Source organism: Desmodus rotundus, chromosome 5 (genome assembly GCF_022682495.2).
Source record: "Desmodus rotundus isolate HL8 chromosome 5, HLdesRot8A.1, whole genome shotgun sequence".
NCBI lineage: Eukaryota > Metazoa > Chordata > Mammalia > Chiroptera > Phyllostomidae > Desmodus > Desmodus rotundus.
Window position 1 is genome coordinate 13,057,519 of NC_071391.1, and position 17,517 is coordinate 13,075,035.

Here is a 17,517-nt window from a genome sequence, read left to right on the forward strand (position 1 = left end):
ATCGGGAGCGAGGCACTGAGAGGAGGTCCGTGGGCCTAGAGTTTGTGTTATGGGGGCAGGGGTTGGGCAGAGGTTGCCAGGTGGTACCTGCTCTGGGACTTCGGGGCCCTGGCCTGGGACGGAAGGGACTGGAGATCTGGCTTGGTGTGAGGCGGCCAAAGCTGGAGACTGGGTGCTGAGTTCAGAGCTGGGCCCAGCCCGTCTGTCTTCCCGTTCCGGCCGCCGGGATCCCGAGGGCTCGGTAGGATTGTTAATCATTACCCGTCTGTCGGGAACCGGCCTCGCAGCCCACGCCTCCTGGGAGGCGGCTCCGCCCTCTGGGGGCAGCGCTCGCTCGCACGCGGCTCGGCTGGACTGGGAGCAGTCGCACAGCCCGGCTGCGGATTGGCCGCCGCGTTGGTTCCGGCGACTGTTGTGGAGGTGGGTGACGTTTCTGCGTCCGCTCCGCCGGCCGCTCATTGGTCCAGCTCAGGACGAGTGGCCCCACCCCGCGGCCGGCCAGGGCGCGGCTGAGGCCTACCTGCGTACCCGCTCTCCGGGCCGCGGATTGGCCCGCGACGGGGCGCGTCGGTCGCGCTGCTGTCTGGGAAGGAGAGAAAATGGCGTCTGAGCCGAGCAAGACCGAAATCCAGACCTGTTTCAAGAGGCTTCGCGCGATTCCGACCAACAAGGTGCGTGAGCGGGAGGTGCGCGGGGTCTGGCGCCGGCCGGGAGAGACTCTCCGGGCTCCTATGGGGCCCGAAGGGGGAGGGAGAGGGGCGGACGTGGGCTGTTTTCCTGGGGTGTTATACCGGCCTCGACTCGGGGCCCTCGGTTTTTAGCTCATCGCCTCTTGTCCGCAGGCCTGCTTTGACTGTGGCGCTAAGAACCCGAGTTGGGCAAGCATCACGTACGGTGTTTTCTTGTGCATAGACTGCTCCGGGGTGCACCGCTCCCTGGGTGTCCATCTCAGCTTTATCAGGTGGGTAAAGCTCCTCGCGGCTGCCGTTTGGACCAGGCCAGGGTTTTGTGCTGCGCAGGGCTGAGTGGCGACTTGGATCGCTCTTAATTCAGTGTTCGGAAACCTCCTGGCCGGGGGTCCGGTAGCCTCCCACCGGAGAGAACCGCCTGTGTGGACGGACCCCTCGCCGCATAGACAGCTCGTCTCCGCCCCTGGGTCAAAACTCCCATCTTTCCTGGCCGTCGAACTCGGCTCTCCCAGCATTGGTTTTGCGGAAAAGTTAGCTGCATTGACGTGGTTGCTGATGTATTGGTCGAGTGTGTCTGAAGTGACACTAGTCCTACTGGTCCTCCTCAAGGGGAAAGCCACATCCAAGCTTACGTGCCTAAGATTTCGATCTCCTTTGGATCTGGAAAATAATTAGCACCCGTTTGACCACATGAATGGAGAGCAAAGCTTTCGCGGACAGGGTAGAGGGGAGGAAGTAGGGTGGAGTCTGATTAGTGTTTCCTGGGCGCCTATTGCACCCGAGGCCAAATGACAGGTGTGTGTCTGCTAGGGAAGCATCTCCTGGTGTCTGCAGTCTGGTGACACGCAACCCTTTCCCACAGGTCCACGGAGTTGGATTCCAACTGGAGCTGGTTCCAGCTGAGGTGTATGCAGGTCGGCGGGAACGCCAATGCGGTAAAGTTCCTCCTTACGTCCTCCCCGCCCTCCTCTACTGCCTGCTTACCAACTTCAGCAGGACCTCCCAGGAGGCCCTCTTAGTTTATCTGGCCTATGGAAACACTGCACACTGTTCTGTAAACTCGGGAATTGGTCAGTGTTCTTTTCAAAGGGCCCTCAGAGTAAAACGAAACCGGCCAGATGTTCCTGGGGAAAGGCCAAGGGAACTAGGGCCTCCACAGCCATCCAAGTCTAGCTAGGCCTGGGTGGGTGAAGGATGGGCAGAGCGGGTATGGCCTGCATCCTCAGGTAGGGCTGAGTGAGGGCTGGGCTTTACTCAGTCATCTCAGAGGACGGGAGGCTGTGTTTTCTGCAGGAATTTCTGAGAACCTTTGCTTCTATGAAAAAGTACTGGTGGGAATAGAGTACGTTGTCCTGTGTAAATAGTAAGTGGGCTGTTATAGGGGTGCCTTTTTTGGCTCTGGGGAGAATCACCTGTAGCATGCTGCCTTCCCTTCTTTACTCTCCAGACAGCTTTCTTCCGTCAACATGGATGCACAGCCAGTGATGCCAACACCAAGTACAATAGCCGAGCTGCCCAGATGTACCGGGAAAAGATCCGGCAGCTAGGAAGTGCGGCCCTGGCTCGGCACGGCACCGATGTAAGTGCCTGGCCCTTGGGGCCGGGGTGCTGGGGTGAGTGGGAGTATTCAGAGCCCTGTGTCAGGGATGGCTTCTCCTCTGTAGCTTTGGATAGACAATACGAGTGGCGCGTCCAGTCATTCCCCGGAGAAGAAGGACTCTGATTTCTTCACAGAACACACTCAGGTGAGTGCCCACCGGGAGTGTTTCCCGTGACTGTTCCTGACAGGTGGTTTACTGTCCAAGGCCTTCTGTGGTCATGGGCACGGATTCCACTCGCCTTGGCGTGATACCTCGGATGGGGGTGTCTGCAGCCCACTGCTGGGTCGGCCCAGGTGTTTCTTCCTCCCGTGAGTAGGTGTGGGTTGTGGCGCCCCTTAGGGTCAGACCCCTTTAAACTGGGTTGGTAGAGAGGAGGAAGAGAAGCTTCTTGAAGGCTCAGGAGGTGTCAGGAGCCTCAAACAACTTTTCCTGGGTTCTTCCCCTATAGTAGAGGTGCTGTGGTTGGGGATGATTAGAGGAATCCTCCCCAGAAACCCACCCTGGGAGGTGGTTTCCCCTCAGCTGGCGGGGGATGTGGGGTGGCTGAGGTTAGACTTCCTTGGTTTGAACCCCAGCTCTTGTACGTGGAGTCTCCAGGCTGTGGCTAACTTACCTAACCTGTCAAAGCCCCAGTCTCTACGACAGAACATGTCCGTCCGCCTGGCAGGGTTTGTTGTGACGAGTCCCATGTCAGTCGTTACTGCATTAGGGGACCAGGCCCTGGCTCTCAGTAAATGGTGGAGGGGTAGTGGTGGCTGCGAGTTTCCTACTTCTTTCTTCCATAGTGAACAGCAACTATAATTTACTTGCCAATCTGAAGTCTCCTTTACTTGAGGGCTTCAAGTAGGGCCTTGTAGCCACAAGGTGCTTGTAGGTTCTTGGTGCTCCCTGCCAGCAGGAGCAGCTCATTGAGGCTTCTGTGGGCTGGCCTCCTTTGTAGCCCCCTGCCTGGAATGTACCAGCCACCGACGTGGCCGAGACCCAGCAGCCAGCCCCATCTGCGGAGAGCAGTGGATTGGCACGTGAGTTCAGCCCGGATTCCAAGCAAGTGCCTGGTCCTGGCAAAGCCTCGGGCCTGGGAATGGGACACCTGCTGAAGGGACTAAGGCGGGGGCGGGGGGGGTGTCTCATATCTCTGGGTGGGCTGGGATTCATTTCAGTGTCTTGGAGGAAGTGATGGGCATTCCTTTGATCTTTTGGAGGCCTCGGCAAGCTGAGGAAAGCCAGTGCCCCCTACTCTTGTCCTATCACTTCCCTAAAGGGGAGGTCACAGGAAGCTTTCAGCCTTACACCTAACTCCCACCATTGCATCCACAGAGACAGAGCTTGGCCCCAACACGGACCTACTTGGCACCTCACCGAAAGCTTCACTGGGTCAGTATGACAGCTGGCAGGTTGGGGGAGACTGGGAGAGGGTGGGCCTCGCGGTTCTTTTCAGATCTGCTGCCTGGCAGTGTGGACTGAGGCCACAGGAGGCTGAGCACCTTAACTCTCTGGAGCGGGACTGCAGTTGGATTCGTGGCTGCCATGCCCACTGCAAGGGCTTTAGAGCCAGGCACTTTGGTGAACCTTGGTGGGCTGGTGTGCAAGGCCTGGGTCTGCCTCTCTGGGTGTGGGGACTTCTAGCCAGAGTATGGGGAGGCCAGCATGAGACTGGACACCTAACCCTGGGGTCTGAGGCAGGGTTGGCCTTCTGGTCCATTTCATGAGATGAGGGGGACAGCTCTGAGCTGCTCATGGCTGGAGGTGACATTGTTCTTTCCTAGCCTGTCCCTGGCATGTCAGCTCCTTTCATCTCCTTTATACTCTTTCCCTGGCGTCCTCTGGTTCAGGGTGAGCAGTCCGTTTGCTGTCCTTGGTTAGTTCTGTTGACTCGTGGGGGTTGGGGCAGGAAGCCAGCGGGATGACTGTCAGGCTGACCGTCTGGAACTGCTGGCACGGCTGGTCTGAGACAGGCTCCACAGAGGCCTCTGGGCTGGGGAATTCCATGGAGGCTCTGCGGTGGGCCCCTGGTTAGCCACAAGTCTGTTTCTCTCCAGAGTCCATGTATCTGTCACCTAAAGGGGCCCTTCCTGCCAGAGGTAACCAATAGCCCCTTGAGGAGCCCCGTCCCTTGCACGCCAGCTCCCTGCTTTAGGAATGGAGGCTGATGTTTGGCATCCGCCCCCTGCCTAGCTATCTCTGTGTTGGTTCAGGGACTTTGCTGCTTCAGGTTTAGTTCTTGTCCCAGTCTGGTGGGGGTCAGTACCCTCCCCTGATCTTGTCTTTGGCTTGGACTGTCCCGGCACCCTTGGTTGGAGCTGGTAGTGGCAGCTTTGCCTTCCCCTGCCTGAAGCTGTTCTTTTTAGAAGCTCTTGGCAGAAACTGCATGGTGTGAACGGAACTGCCGCCTCTGACCTCCCATTGTCCTCACTTGTGCCTCACCTTTTCTCATGCAGAAATGAAGACCTCCCTCATTGGCAAGAAGAAGCCAGCAGCAGCCAAGAAAGGGGTAGGTGGGAGAGGCAGTATGTAGAGGGTTACGAGCCAGAGTCAGACTGCCCGGGTTCGCTGCGTGACCCCCCCCACTCCCTGGCTGTATGGCTGTGGCAGAGGCACTGGCCTCTCAGAGCCTTCTCTCTGCAAGGGCTGCCAAGAAGCCTGTCCTCAGGGGACTCTGGGAGGGATCAGCGATTGTGCGCCTAGAGTGCCTGGGTCGTGCTGGGCCCCGCCAACACTGGTTGCTGTGGCCAGGCCCTGAGGCCTCTGCTGGGGCTGTGTGAGCCACCTCGTGCCCAGCTCTAGCAGAGCCCCTGTCCTCCCTGTCAACCATACGACTGGCCGCCTGTTTTTTTTACCTTGAACTTTGAGAAGGAACACGTTCCTCTGGGAGTCTGAGAGTACCCGTGCTTGGGAGAGAGTAGAGGACACTGTGGTTGGCCAGGCCCCCATCACATGATTCTCCTCCCAGCTGGGTGCCAAGAAAGGTCTCGGGGCCCAGAAGGTGAGCAGCCAGAGTTTCAGCGAGATTGAACGGCAGGCCCAGGTGGCAGAGAAGCTCCGTGAGCAGCAGGCAGCTGATGCCAAGAAGCAGGCGGAAGAGTCCGTGTGAGTGCCAGAGGGGCGCCGGCTCAAGTAGGGTGGGTGGGGAGGCAGGACAGGCCAGTTTGGGTGCTGGCCTCTGATACGTTTGTTCCTTCCCAGGGTTGCCTCCATGCGTCTGGCCTACCAGGAGCTCCAGATTGATCGTAAAAAGGAGGAGAAGAAGCTACAGAACCTGGAAGGGAAGAAGCGAGAGCAGGCAGAGAGGTTGGGCATGGGCTTGGTGTCCCGAAGGTGAGGCTCAGCTCCAGGGTATGGCAGGGAAATGCCATTTTCTCCCAGGAGCCCCAGCAGGTTCTTCCCTATGGTTTGGGGTTCTAGGCTTAGTCTTAGAGGCTGAATAAATCGTTGTACTTATTGTTTAAAGCACCTGGTGCGGTGCTTGGCATGTAGTAGGTATGTGTCCCGACCCCAGCCTACTAAGTGCCAGTAGTGCTGTCAGATCCTAATACCCGGAAGTGACCCCAACATCCAAACGCTCTTTGGTTGGACAGTACACTTCCTGTTTTAGGACATTGTGTTGCTGTGGTTTTCTTAAAACAAGGCCTGCAAACCAGTCCTTTTACGTGTTTCGTTTCCTCTGCACTGAGTTAGCGTCTAGAGATTTCGGTAACACTGAGTTTTTGATCTCTTAAAAATTGGAGAACCTGAAGGTGCTGGAGCCAGCAATCCCGGCCCCAGGCAGCTGGTGCTGAGCGGTGGCCTGCCTTGCGAGGGGCGCTCCGCCCTCGGCCCTCTGGGCTCGCACACAAAGCTCTGCAGAGGCACTGTTTCCCCTTTCGCAGATGAGGAGACTGAGACTCAGCAGTGAAGCAGCTTGCTTGAAGCCCACAAATCTAGTAATTGGCACGAACAGGTTTTGAACCTAGGACTATTTGATTCTAAATGCCATATATTTGGCCTTCATGCTCTACTTCTCTGGAAGAAGATAAGGCTGGGCATTTCTGCTTCATCTGTCCGAACATGTGCTGGCTGGATTTCACTTACTCCCTTTCAATCTGTGTGCTGCTAGTGTAACACACGGCTGATCAGGGAAATAAATTTTAACCCCGAAAAGAACTTTAGGTTTCCACCCTCTCCCTGTCTTGGTCACAGGAAGTACAGAGTTAAAGGGTAGGAACACTTTTTGGGTTTTTACCCATTTTTGTAGTGCAAGAGAATCTTTTATTTAAAGCCAGCCCACCCTATTTAAAGCCCTATTGCAAAATTTTCACTCCTTGGGGCTCTGCCAGCTAAAAGCTGTAGCTGGGTTTTTAATGCATTGATCTGAATGAGATGAGGCCCGAGATGCCCACGTGGAGCAGCGCACGGGAGGAAAGTGTGGCATCGAGAGCTGGTGCTGCCTGCCCACTCGGTGCCTCTTTGCCTGGGAAACCAGGCTGCAGGTCCGGTCTTCGTGCTTAGGGCCAGGCTCCGTACTTTGAAATGCTTTCCTCGTCACGAAAAGTAGATGGAACATTGAAAACCCACCCTTTGATGCCATCAGACTCACTTCCCTGATTCGGGGGCTTGTCTCTTCTCTCGCTTTGTGTGTGTGTGCCGTCCTGGCGAAGGGCGTGGCTACGGCACAGCAGGCGTGTTAGCTAGCGCTGTCACTTGGTGCGCATTATTCAAGTCACAGCGGGCAGATGGCCTCTGGTCAGGGAAAGCTCGCTCTGAGCCAGTGTGCCGACAGCTGAGCGTGTGTCCCCTGGGGCGGCCCTGCTGGGGCTTTTGCCAGGGGCCGGCACCTTCTCTCGCGTGGTGACATTGGTGTTCATCACGGTTCTCATGCCCGGCTCTGCCTCTCCACAGCTCCATCTCCCACTCGGTGCTGTCTGAGATGCAGGTGATCGAGCAGGAAACCCCAGTGAGTGCAAAACCCTCCCGCTCGCAGCTGGACTTGTTTGACGATGTTGGTACTTTCGCCTCTGGACCCCCAAAGTAAGGCTGTTGTTGGGGTAAAGACAGGGCTGTTGTGCTCCTTGTCAGGCTTCTCTGAGCCACTCTGCTGTCGCCCTAGGTACAAGGACAACCCCTTCTCCTTGGGGGAGAGTTTTGGTTCCCGGTGGGACACAGATACCACTTGGGGTGTGGACAGGATGGAGGAGAAGGAGCCAGAAGTGACCATCTCGAGCATCCGGCCTGTTTCGGAAAGGTGGGGTGGCCTAGGGCAGCGCCGTCCAGTAGGACTTCCTGTGAGGGAAGAGCTCTGCGTCTGCACTGTCCGGTGTGCTAGCCACTAGGTGTGTGGCTGCTGAGCCCTTAAAATGTGGCCAGAGCAGCTGAGGATCCGCATTTTAAATGCAATTTAAATAAAGGTAAATAGCCACATGGACACAGCGGCTCCGGGATCTGGCAGTGCAGGAGTTGGGCCTTGGTGTGAGCTGCGCGTGGTATCCTCTTGTCCACGGCCCCTTTCTCTGGCAGAAGGGGTCTGATTTTATGCTTCCGCCCAGACCTCCCAGGGGTTATGTGTCTCTGGCCTCTGTCCTATTTTTTTAAAGCTTATTCCATCTCAATCTGGGCAGTATGTTTAATTGATAAGTTATCTGCTTGTCATCCATGTGTCAAGTGGGAGCAGCAGTAATGACCTCACAGGGCCACTGGAAGGGTGGAATGTAATGACACCTGAAGACACCCACCCCGTGCTGGGCCTGTGGGTGCTAGGCAGGAGTGACTACAACTTGTCATCCACACTGGGATGCTCTTGAGAGTAAAGGGGACACTGTGACTAAGTGTGCCTGGAGAGTGAGCATAAAGCTAGGCAAAGCAAGACGCATGGTGGCCCCAGTGTTAGGCCAGTGGTGATGAGGAGAGTAGCTGTAGTGACGCTCCAATGTCCTAGACCTTGACGAAGCTGTGCTGTTCGGGGCAGAAGCATGGGCCCTCCAAACCACATTTCCACGCTGCCTAGTGCGGGTGCCGTAAGCCCTCTGGCACCTTGGCTTCAGTGTGGAGAAGGGAGGGGTCTCATCGGGGGGGAGGGCCCCTGAGCCCCAGAACCAGTCAGGGCCTTGGTAAGCATCCCCAGGTTTGTCTCTGGTGGTAACGGGGTAGTAACACTGTCCCTGGACCCCCAGACAGTGATGGGGATGGTCAGATAATGTTGTCCCACCTCCACCTTCAGAGTCACAAACCGGAGGGAGGTGGAGAGCCGGAGCTCGGGCCTCGAGTCCAGTGAAGCACGTCAGAAATTTGCAGGAGCTAAAGCCATCTCATCTGACATGTTCTTTGGGCGGGAGGTAGATACTGAGGTAAGTAGACTTCTACACTGAGGCTGGAGGCAGTGGGTGGGAGCAAGACCTTCCTTCCTCCCTGCTGCTAGTTTGGGCTTCAGCACTGGGTGGCTGGGCTCCTTGAGTTCTGGGGACATCAGCCAAAAGACGACTAGGCCTTGCCTTTTCTTCACCACAGTATGAAGCCAGGTCTCGGCTACAGCAGCTTTCAGGCAGTAGTGCCATCAGCTCTTCAGACCTCTTCGGGGACATGGATGGAGCTCATGGAGCAGGTAGGCGCCAAAGCTGTGGTGGGCACCAAGTGAGACCAGTGAGCAGAGCCGGAGGGCCCAGTGGACGGGGGCAGAGCACCCTGCAGGCCTCTGGGTCACCTCTTCCCTTGCTGTTACAGGTAGTGTTTCTCTGGGGAATGTGCTCCCCGCAGCTGACATTGCCCAGTTTAAGCAGGGCGTCAAGTCTGTGGCTGGGAAGATGGCTGTGCTGGCCAATGGTGTGATGAATTCTTTGCAGGTAAGGCTGGGCTGCTTGACCAGGGGTGGGAGGGGCCTAGAGTAGTACCTGGACAGTGGCCCTCTTCACCACCACATCCAGACACTGTTACTGGGAGCCCCTCAGCCCGAGAGAACATTTGCTTTTCCTGGAGAGGCAGCTTCCTTCCTTTGAGCTCAGTACCAGGCTGGGACTCTCCCTGCAAAGATGTCCTGTGTGTACTGGTCTCCCCCAGCCTTGTCATCCGTACTACTCTTTGCCCTCCCCAACTTCCCTGAAATTAGGCAGGGCTTCCCCCTTGGGGACTGGCCACAACCCCCTTCCCAAGGTACAACATAGTATCAAACAATCCCTGCCAGGTGAGATTGGGCACCCCCGCCCCGCCCTTCCCAGTCCTGCCTGGGGGTCGGTGGAGGGTGCCCTGCTGGGCAGCTACTGAGGTCAGAGACGCTGACTTTGTTTTTCCTCCCCATTTCCAGGATCGCTATGGTTCCTACTGATGCACGCTTCACGGCTCAGGCACATGGTGGTGACAGCAGCAAAAACCCCCGTGGTCACCAGGCCAGGGCTGCTTGCCTTGTGGGAGCTGGGGAGGAACTGTTACTTACATGTGTGGTGTGTGACTGGGTGGCCTTTGAGGATCTCTGGTGAGGGGTGGGCAGTACCAGCCCTTGACCTCTGCCTGTAGATCGAGCCCTTTATTCTCCTCACACCCTCTCCCCCGCCTGCTAGATTATCGCCCTTCCAGTCCTACTCCCACCACTGCTGCTCACTTGTCCTGCCACCCTGGGAGTGAGGGGCAGGCGCTGCCTCAGGGTGGCTCAGTCCGGGTCCAGCCTTCCCCGAGTAGGGAAAGTGGGAAGTGTAAGGCTTTTTGCTGGCTCTAGGATCCTTCCAGGTTGTCTGAGGGTTTGACCCGTACCCTCTGGAGCCAGCGGGGTGGTCTAGGAAGAGTCCTGCTATAGACCAGCCCCCAGAGGGGGAGGCTCTGGACTTGCTGCTGCTGCTGCTCCAGTGACCTCTTCTGGGCCCCAAGAGAGGGCAGGGGAGGGGATGGGCCTTACTAAGGGCTAGAAACTTTACCTGGTACCTGAAGGTTTCATTTGGGATCAGACTGGAGACCCGAGTGATGATCTGCCCCACCACCCCTTTTTACAGTGGTCACCTGGAGGATTACCTTTCCTCCTGGGTGTCTCGGAGTCCTTCCTTACCATCCATGTGGACCACAGGACCCTTTTCCCCACTCCTGGGACTGTCCTTTCCCCCCATTTGGTGGCCATGGTGTCTGCTCTGCCCTGGGGTGCCCTGCTCTGGATGCTGTGAACATAATGCTGGCCAAGGAAGCAGAGGACATGAGGGACAGAAGCAGGCTCCCGGGCTTAGGGGGCCTGGACAGCGCCCCACCAGTGAGCGTGATGTGCCTACAGAACTGGAGCTGCAAGCCTCGCCCTGGCCGCTAGGCCACGCACTGTCATCCTTGGTGCCGTCTTCCCCTGCCACCCGGCAGTCTGGGCACGCCCCGGCCCCTGTGGGTGAGGGGTGGACTCCCAAGCAACACAGACCACTCTTCCCATCACCCCCTCCCCCAGAGGGACTTGACTTTTCTTTCTGGACTGTTTGTATTGAAACACAATGGTGTCAAATAAAGCCCCGACAGGGCCCTGGGCCCCTGTTGGTCAGAATGAAGTAATGTCCTCTCTGGAGCCTGCCTCCCCGCCCCAGGGCAGGCCCCCTGCCTCACTGTCTGGGCTCCCACCGATAGGGGTAGGGCGTCGATGCCTCGGCACTTTCTCCAGGGTCTCCAGCTTGTCTCTTCTCTGAAAGCCAAAGTCCCCTGGCTCCTCGGCCCTGTGCTGCCTCGAGGTCCGGTGCAGCCTCGACCTCACCACCCTGTTGCACGCGGAGGAGAGAGCTGATATTAGTTGGCCCTTTAACTCAGCCACGGAGACCCATGACTGTTGGCAGACAGACTACCTCAGCAATCCTGCACCTGATCCTAACAGGCTGGACAGGGTGTTAGTAAAATATGCAGACTTTAAGGAACCCTTCTAAATCCGGGAAGAAGGGGGATGTGTGTGTGTAACCCCCTGGCTTTCCCCTATAGGGGCTCTTGGAACATCCACCACTGGGGTGGTTGGGGTGCAGTTGTAAGCCATTGACCTGAATATATGGGTGGAGGGAGCCATGGGAACTCTACTAAGCCAGTGATTTCCAAGGCGTGGATCTGGGACTTGCAGCTTCGGAACGGTGTGAGTGTTCACAATCTAGATTTCGGGCCCCTCTTCCAAGCTGAAGTGTGGTAGTTTGCACTGTAAACAGACCCCCCAGGTGATCCTGATGCACACCAGGGTTTTCCGACTACTTCTAAATCAGATTAGTTGGAGGCTGGATCTGTTTGTGGGCCTGGAGACCTCTCTGTGTTCCTGGAGTTCGGCAGGTCTCGGACGACAGGGTTGTGCGGGCCAGTGCAGTAACTCCAGGGGGCTGGTCTGGGCAGGGATAAGCCCAGGAAAATGTGTGCCTGGTGGCAGGAACCTTTGGCTTTGCTTCAGAGGAGGTGGCCTGCTCTGCTTGGGTCCCTGGGTGGGTTTTACTTTCTGGGGGACCCCTGCCCAATTCAAGGATGTTGAAAACCACTTGTCCTTGCCTTCCTCCAGTCTTGGCTGGAGGCTTGTCCTCAGGCCTGTGTTCACAGCTGTGTCCCCATGGCCCTAACCCTGAGCAGGTGCTTGGCAAATGTTTAATGAAACTGGCTGGAAGGTTCTGCGGGCTGACCCTTTGTGGCCAGAGTCTTTAAAGTTACAGGAGCCTGGCCTTGAACCCTCTGAACTTGTTTTCTGAAGGCCCATCCCAGCAGGGAGTCCCTCTCCTTTGAAAGGCTATCCCTTGCTAGAGGTAAGCCCCTCTGCTCATTATCTGAGGCAGGTCTCCGGGCTGAGTGGTTCTCTGGCCCCCACCTCCCGGAAAAGCTGGGACTCACCCCTTCCCTTCACCCCCCTCCTCAGTCTAGTGGGTTTAGACTCACCACTTAGCAGATGCAAGGGACTTTATTCATGTCACATTTAACTCATAGACACAGGAGGCTTGAAGCAGATTTTGGAAGGGAAATGGTCTTGCCTACCCTTCATCCCACCGTGGCCAGTGGCTGTTCCTCCAGTACAAGCCCACCGTGATTATGTCCTCCCCTACTTGCATCACGGGTGTCACCCCCCTGAGCATGCAAGGCCTTGCGTGGCTATTCCTGGAGTTGCTGTGAGATGAACCTTATGTGGTGACTGTCAGCAAAAGGCGACGCCAAGTCCCTTCCCGGTGGCCTCAGCTCAATGTGCTGTCAGCCTGGGCCTGACTAAAGCGCAACGGCTGACAGGGACAGGGAGACTAGACTAACTTTCTTGGTCACTGCGGGGGTTGCCGGAAAGCAGATTGCCTCCGGCAGGTCTTGGACTGGGGCTGTTATTTGGCCTTTTCACCAGCAGAGGGCAGCGCCGCACAGGGGCAGAAGAGGAGTTGGCGAGAGTAGGAAGGAGCAGGGTACAGGGTGTGGTAGACAGGACCCTCTGAGTCCTCAAGTCTCAGACTCGTCTGTCTCTTCAGTGGAGCCATCGCTCTCTGCATCCACTTTGCGGGCGTGGTGGAGGGCTCTCCAGGAAAAGCCAGCCCGGTGAGGGGTCCGGGAAGGCAGGCAGCTGGCCTCTGGACTGGCAGTGACCGAGTTGACCAGGTCTGGGATCTGGGCCAGCCTGAAGGGGGAAAGAAGCCCAGAGGGCAGCAGGCTGCCTCCCGTCCAGAGACCAGGACCTCCACACTCACTCCTGCATTTGAATGAGGCCATGGGCTACATTCCCAGGGACTCAAGGAGAGGATACCTCGGGCCTCTGCTGGCCCTAAACCCTTCCCTCACTGATTGGGGGGTTAGGGACAAGCAGTGTGTGAGCCCACCATGGGGCCCTGCCTTGTCCGACTGAGGTCTGCCCCCACAGCGGGGCAGCACCTTCCCCCGTGACACTTACAGTCGCTCCAGCTCCTCATCCATGGCTGGGTCATGCATCAGGTCCCCTTTGTCAGGCAGGGCTCCTAGGAGGTAATTGGGGGGACACAGAACTTAATCTGGGGGTCCTTCAGCCAGGCTCTGCTCAGACAGCCCCAGTCCCAGTAGATGCCTCTGTGCCCCTTACCGTCATATCTGCCTGATATAAAAGATGTAAAAGACACAGGGAACAGCATTTAAGAGAAATTTAAAAGGAATGCCATCAGGGCAGAGAGTCTTGGGTACTTCGGGATAAATTTAACATTTATAACGTGTAATAGCCCCACTGCCTGCCCCACCTCCACCCCAACTCGGGGCAGAGACCACCGCTAAGGAGTCACCCCAAGCCTCAAGGTCACTGTTCTGAAGGCAATCCCCTTCCAAGACTAGATGCTGGGCTGTGAGCTGGTGCGGGGAGGGGATTAGTCCCTCCTTGAGGCCCCCCAGTACTGGGCTGAAGAGGAGACAGAGATACAGGATGTGGCCCAGGCTAACCATGAAGACCTCCAGGGAGGGTCTGGGTGAGGAGAGGAGACTGGTCAGGAGCAGACCAAACTCTTTGGCATGGCCGAAGCCACCAGAAGGAGAGCTGTCCCATCTCTGTTGTCACACATCTCTCTCTTCTGGCTTCCTCAGCTGTGAACTAGGGGAATCAGCTCTTTGATGCTGGGGGAAGGGTGAGGAGAGAGTCGTGGACACTCCCTGGAGACCTGGACAGCGGGAGGGAGGGTGGAGCTGAAGTTTGGGGACAGAAAAACTCCCACCAACACACTGTTCTGGGGAAAGAGCTGGCTGGAAGTCAGAACCTAGGTCTGGGGACCAACAAGGTCTGGTCTCTAGAAGGCCTCAATCTTAAAACAACCCATCGGGCGCCTTCTCACATGGTGCCTCCCACTTTCTTTTGCTCTAAGTTAGTGGTTTTCAAACTATGTGTCACGGAACCCTCTCATCTTGTGGTCGCCTTGATGACTGAAGGAGCAGGCTGACAAGTGGCTGCAGCCCAGGCCTCCAGGTCTCCGTTTTACACACGGAGCCGCAGGGGAGGGCAGAGACCAAATGCTTCTTTCCGCTTGCCCCAGTGTTTGGAAAGTGGCTGACTGAGTGACTGTCCCTTTAAAGGCCCCCGAAATAGTGAGGGCGTGCAGTTAGTCCAGGCAATGACTCAGATGCTAGTTAGCTTTTCCTTTTCCTCCCTAGTGGCTATGATTGGGGGAAAGGAAAGGAGGGTGGCCAGTTACCTGGGAGTGTGAAAGAAAACCTAAGCAAATTCCCATCTCCACTCCCTTGCTCTTGACTTCTGACTCCTATTTGTCTCCTTTCTATTCTCTTCCAGCCAGTGACCTTGGCTGCCAGCCTCTCTTGGTCCCCAGACCCTGTGCATGCCCCAAGCACGGACTTGAAATAACGGCTTCCTGGTGGCATCAGGGCTCCCCAGGCCCTCAGTCAGTCCTGCTGGGGTGTGCGCCTGTGTGCCCCAGGGCAGCCCAGCAGGCTCCATACTGCCTCAGACCTAAAGCATCTAGGCTGGCTTTAGCCTCCTGTGGCTGGTCTCTAACAAGTGTTAAAGTTCCCTCCTTTACCCCATTCCCTCAATCGGTAGAAGGAAGGGGAACATGAGTGTCTCCACTTGATGGACAGAAAAAACTGGGCCAGCACAGGCCTCCCCTAATGCCCTTTCTGATCCCTTTCAGATGAATCAGATTTTTTCCCAGCTGGGAAAAAGGCCTTCCCAGACACACCTTTGTCCTGTTTACAAATGGATCCAGGGCGGTTTGATATATAATCTCCAGAGGCCCTGAGTAAATAGCCCTGTGTCGGCCAGGCCACGGTTCCAGACAGAACTGGGGGTTCATGTTGGGGCAGGGCTGTGGGCGGGGAAGGCTGCCCCCGCCAAGGGGGGTGTGAGAGGCCTACGAGGGCACAGAGTGTGGTCTGCACATTCTGGCCTCCTGGGCCTCAGAATCCGGCCCTGAGAGGTCACGGCAGAGGTGGCGGTGCCTCTTCCTCACAGGACCATTCTGCCAGCAGAGGCCGGCTCCTACAGGGCTTTGTGCCATGTGGCCAGAGGAGGCTGGCCACAGCTAGTGCTGGCTTACCCAGGGCTTGGTTGGTCCCATGGTGCTTTGAGAGAGCCACGAGGAATCCGTAGAAGGTCAGTCTCTGGACGTTGCCTAGGACCTCTCTGACGACAGCTGGGGGCGGGCAGCTAGGAGAGAGCACAGGCCAGATTCAAAGACGTGCGCGCCTGAGTGTCCTTCCATCCACACCTTCAGGCCTGAAGGATGCTGAGAAGGAGGGACCAGACCTTCCCGGGGCCCCAAGGCCCTGGGGGAGCATGGCAGATGTCCAGGAGCAAGGCCTTGACTGTGAGCATGAAGGGCTGGCAGGTTCAGCAACGGTGCTTTCACTAGGAGGGAGTGGGGCGGGGACGGGGAAATGGCAGTGGGTAACAAACAGCCTCTTCTGGAAAGAAGCCAACAGTGGCTGCGCTGCCGCTCAGTGGACTTCGTGCCACACAGGACAGCTTCGCCCTCCCTTTCCGTAGAGTGAGCTCCTCACGCAGTGAATGTTTTTCACTCTCTCTAAGACGTGAGGGCCAGTCCCTCTCCCAAGAAGGAGAAGGGGCCGAGCGGTCAGGAGCCACGGTCTTGCCCAGGGGAAGGCAGTCCTCCCTCAGTGAGCACCCTGGGCAGCCTTCCAGCCAGCAGCCGGGTGCGGGGGCAAGCGGCACTGCTCCAGTTTATACTGTGACCCTAGAAGCCCTGGGCCAATCAGAACAGCCTGCTGCAGGTCTGCTCCAGGGCCACAGCCAGCCTGTGGGGTCTCTGGGTCCCCTTTCTCACCTGTACTTGTGCCGGTCACACAAGCTCTCCAGGCGCTGGTAGAACAGCGAAGCCTCCACTCCCTCCAGCATGCTGGTCTCACCCAAGGTGGGCCGCTGGCGGTGCTGCCCACTGGAAGACGTTGGCACGATCACCGTGTTGGGGTTCTTGCCTGACAGCAGGTCCTGGTAGATGGCAGCCACACTCTCCAGGAACTCTGGGATGGAGGGGGCAGAGGTCAGGCAGGGAGGACACACTCCATTCCTCCACCGTGTCTTCCCTTCTGCTGGCTCGACTCCACACCAGCGTCAGTGCCCGGGGCACGGCGTGCTGGGTGCTGGAGCCCTCAGCCTCATGTGACCACCACACTCATGAGAGATGACATGGCCGTGTGTTTCAGCTCGAATGTCCCCTCTTCTGGGCCGTGGTTCCTGGGCCAGTGAGACCCCCATTACGTACTTGCACAGCACCCTGTACTTCTTTGTAGCATTATCCAGTGATGAGTTTTCTGAGTAACTGCTCGTTCACTCTGTCCGCTGGCTGGCCCGGAAGATCCTCGGACAAAGGCAGGCACCATGCCCTGTCACCCTCCCTGCCCCAGCACCTGGCACATATTAAATGGCTATAAATGTTTTTTAAAAAGTGGAGGCATGCACGCTCCCACTGGTAAGCCCCATCATCTGAGGCCACCTGCCTCTGTGACTCAAGACTGCACGTTGTAACACTGGCCAGTGTGGCTCAGTTGGTTGGAGCGTCGTCCCACAACCAAAAGGTTACAGGTTCAATTCCCGATCAGGGCACATGCCTGGGTTGTGGGTTTGATCCCAGGTTCAGGTGTATACGGGAGGCAACTGATTGATGTTTCTCTCTCTCTCCCTTCCCCTCTTTCTAAAAGTGATGAAAAATGTCCTGGGGTGAAGATAAAAAAAAGCAAGCAAGCATGTTGGAATACTGGTGTGGAAGAGAAAGACTGCAAGCTGAGAATTTATTGAACACTTGGAATTGTTTTTGAATTCTGGTCGTCAAGGCAGTGGCAGTGAGCAGTGATTCGGGGCCCCTCTCACCGCCGCCTGACACCGCGGCTGTGCAGCAGTGACGCCCGGGGGAGGCAGCGAGGGGAAACGCTCTCCCAAACTTGGCTGCTCCTCCTCTAGGGCCCAAGAGCTTTAGAGAAAAGGGAAACAAATGCCCGGAGCTGTGAAGAGCCAGAAGTGAGACCCAGGCCCCAGACCCTGCCTGACCAGGCCCATGGGCTGCCTTCAGGGAAACAGAATGTCCCATCTGAGCGAGGCCAGGGCTGGCTGGGCCACCAGCTGGCAAGGAGGCCATGTCCAGGCTCCAAGGACAGCCTTTTGTTTACGGGAAGGGCTTGTTTTAGACAAGTTTGTTTGTGGACACAGAGATTTTAAACCCAACATTCCATCTGCTGTTGTGTGTGTGAGCTGCTATGTGTTTGTATTTATTCGCCTGTTTAATTCCACCTGATTCCGAAGGGGATTTAAGAGGCAGCTGGTGTGTACTGGGGAACAGGGTGTGAGTGTGAGGCAGGACTGGCGGGCGCTTACTGGACGCTCAGTGGTGGGAAAACAC

General features: G+C 57.0%; 2 protein-coding genes across 4 annotated transcripts in view; one reads left to right on the forward strand and one right to left on the reverse strand.

Annotated features, from left to right (window-relative positions):
- The first annotated feature begins 514 nt into the window (after positions 1–514).
- ARFGAP2 (ARF GTPase activating protein 2) lies at positions 515–10,764 on the forward strand. Of its 2 annotated transcripts, XM_024558871.3 has the most exons (17): positions 515–671; positions 843–961; positions 1,552–1,624; positions 2,137–2,268; positions 2,354–2,434; positions 3,231–3,312; positions 3,608–3,664; positions 4,330–4,371; positions 4,729–4,781; positions 5,241–5,377; positions 5,474–5,605; positions 7,166–7,294; positions 7,374–7,508; positions 8,481–8,607; positions 8,768–8,861; positions 8,981–9,099; positions 9,558–10,764. In XM_024558871.3, the coding sequence occupies exons 1-17, from the start codon at positions 600–602 to the stop codon at positions 9,576–9,578; spliced, it is 1,605 nt and encodes a 534-aa protein (XP_024414639.1). In that variant the 5' UTR covers positions 515–599; the 3' UTR covers positions 9,579–10,764. The 2 variants fall into 2 exon arrangements, with proteins under 2 accessions (XP_024414639.1, XP_024414640.1); XM_024558872.3 differs by lacking the exon at positions 4,330–4,371.
- A 1,342-nt stretch (positions 10,765–12,106) lies between these two features.
- Positions 12,107–17,517, reverse strand: part of CSTPP1 (centriolar satellite-associated tubulin polyglutamylase complex regulator 1) — a 156,194-nt gene continuing 150,783 nt past the window's right edge. For both annotated transcript variants that reach the window (XM_024558873.3, XM_053924201.2), the window contains exons 6-9: positions 15,949–16,144; positions 15,202–15,311; positions 13,089–13,152; positions 12,107–12,818 (exon numbers count right to left, since the gene is read on the reverse strand). In XM_024558873.3, coding sequence (XP_024414641.2) covers positions 12,644–12,818; positions 13,089–13,152; positions 15,202–15,311; positions 15,949–16,144 — 545 coding nt within the window. In that variant the 3' untranslated portion in view covers positions 12,107–12,643. The remainder of the gene's footprint in view (positions 12,819–13,088; positions 13,153–15,201; positions 15,312–15,948; positions 16,145–17,517) is intronic.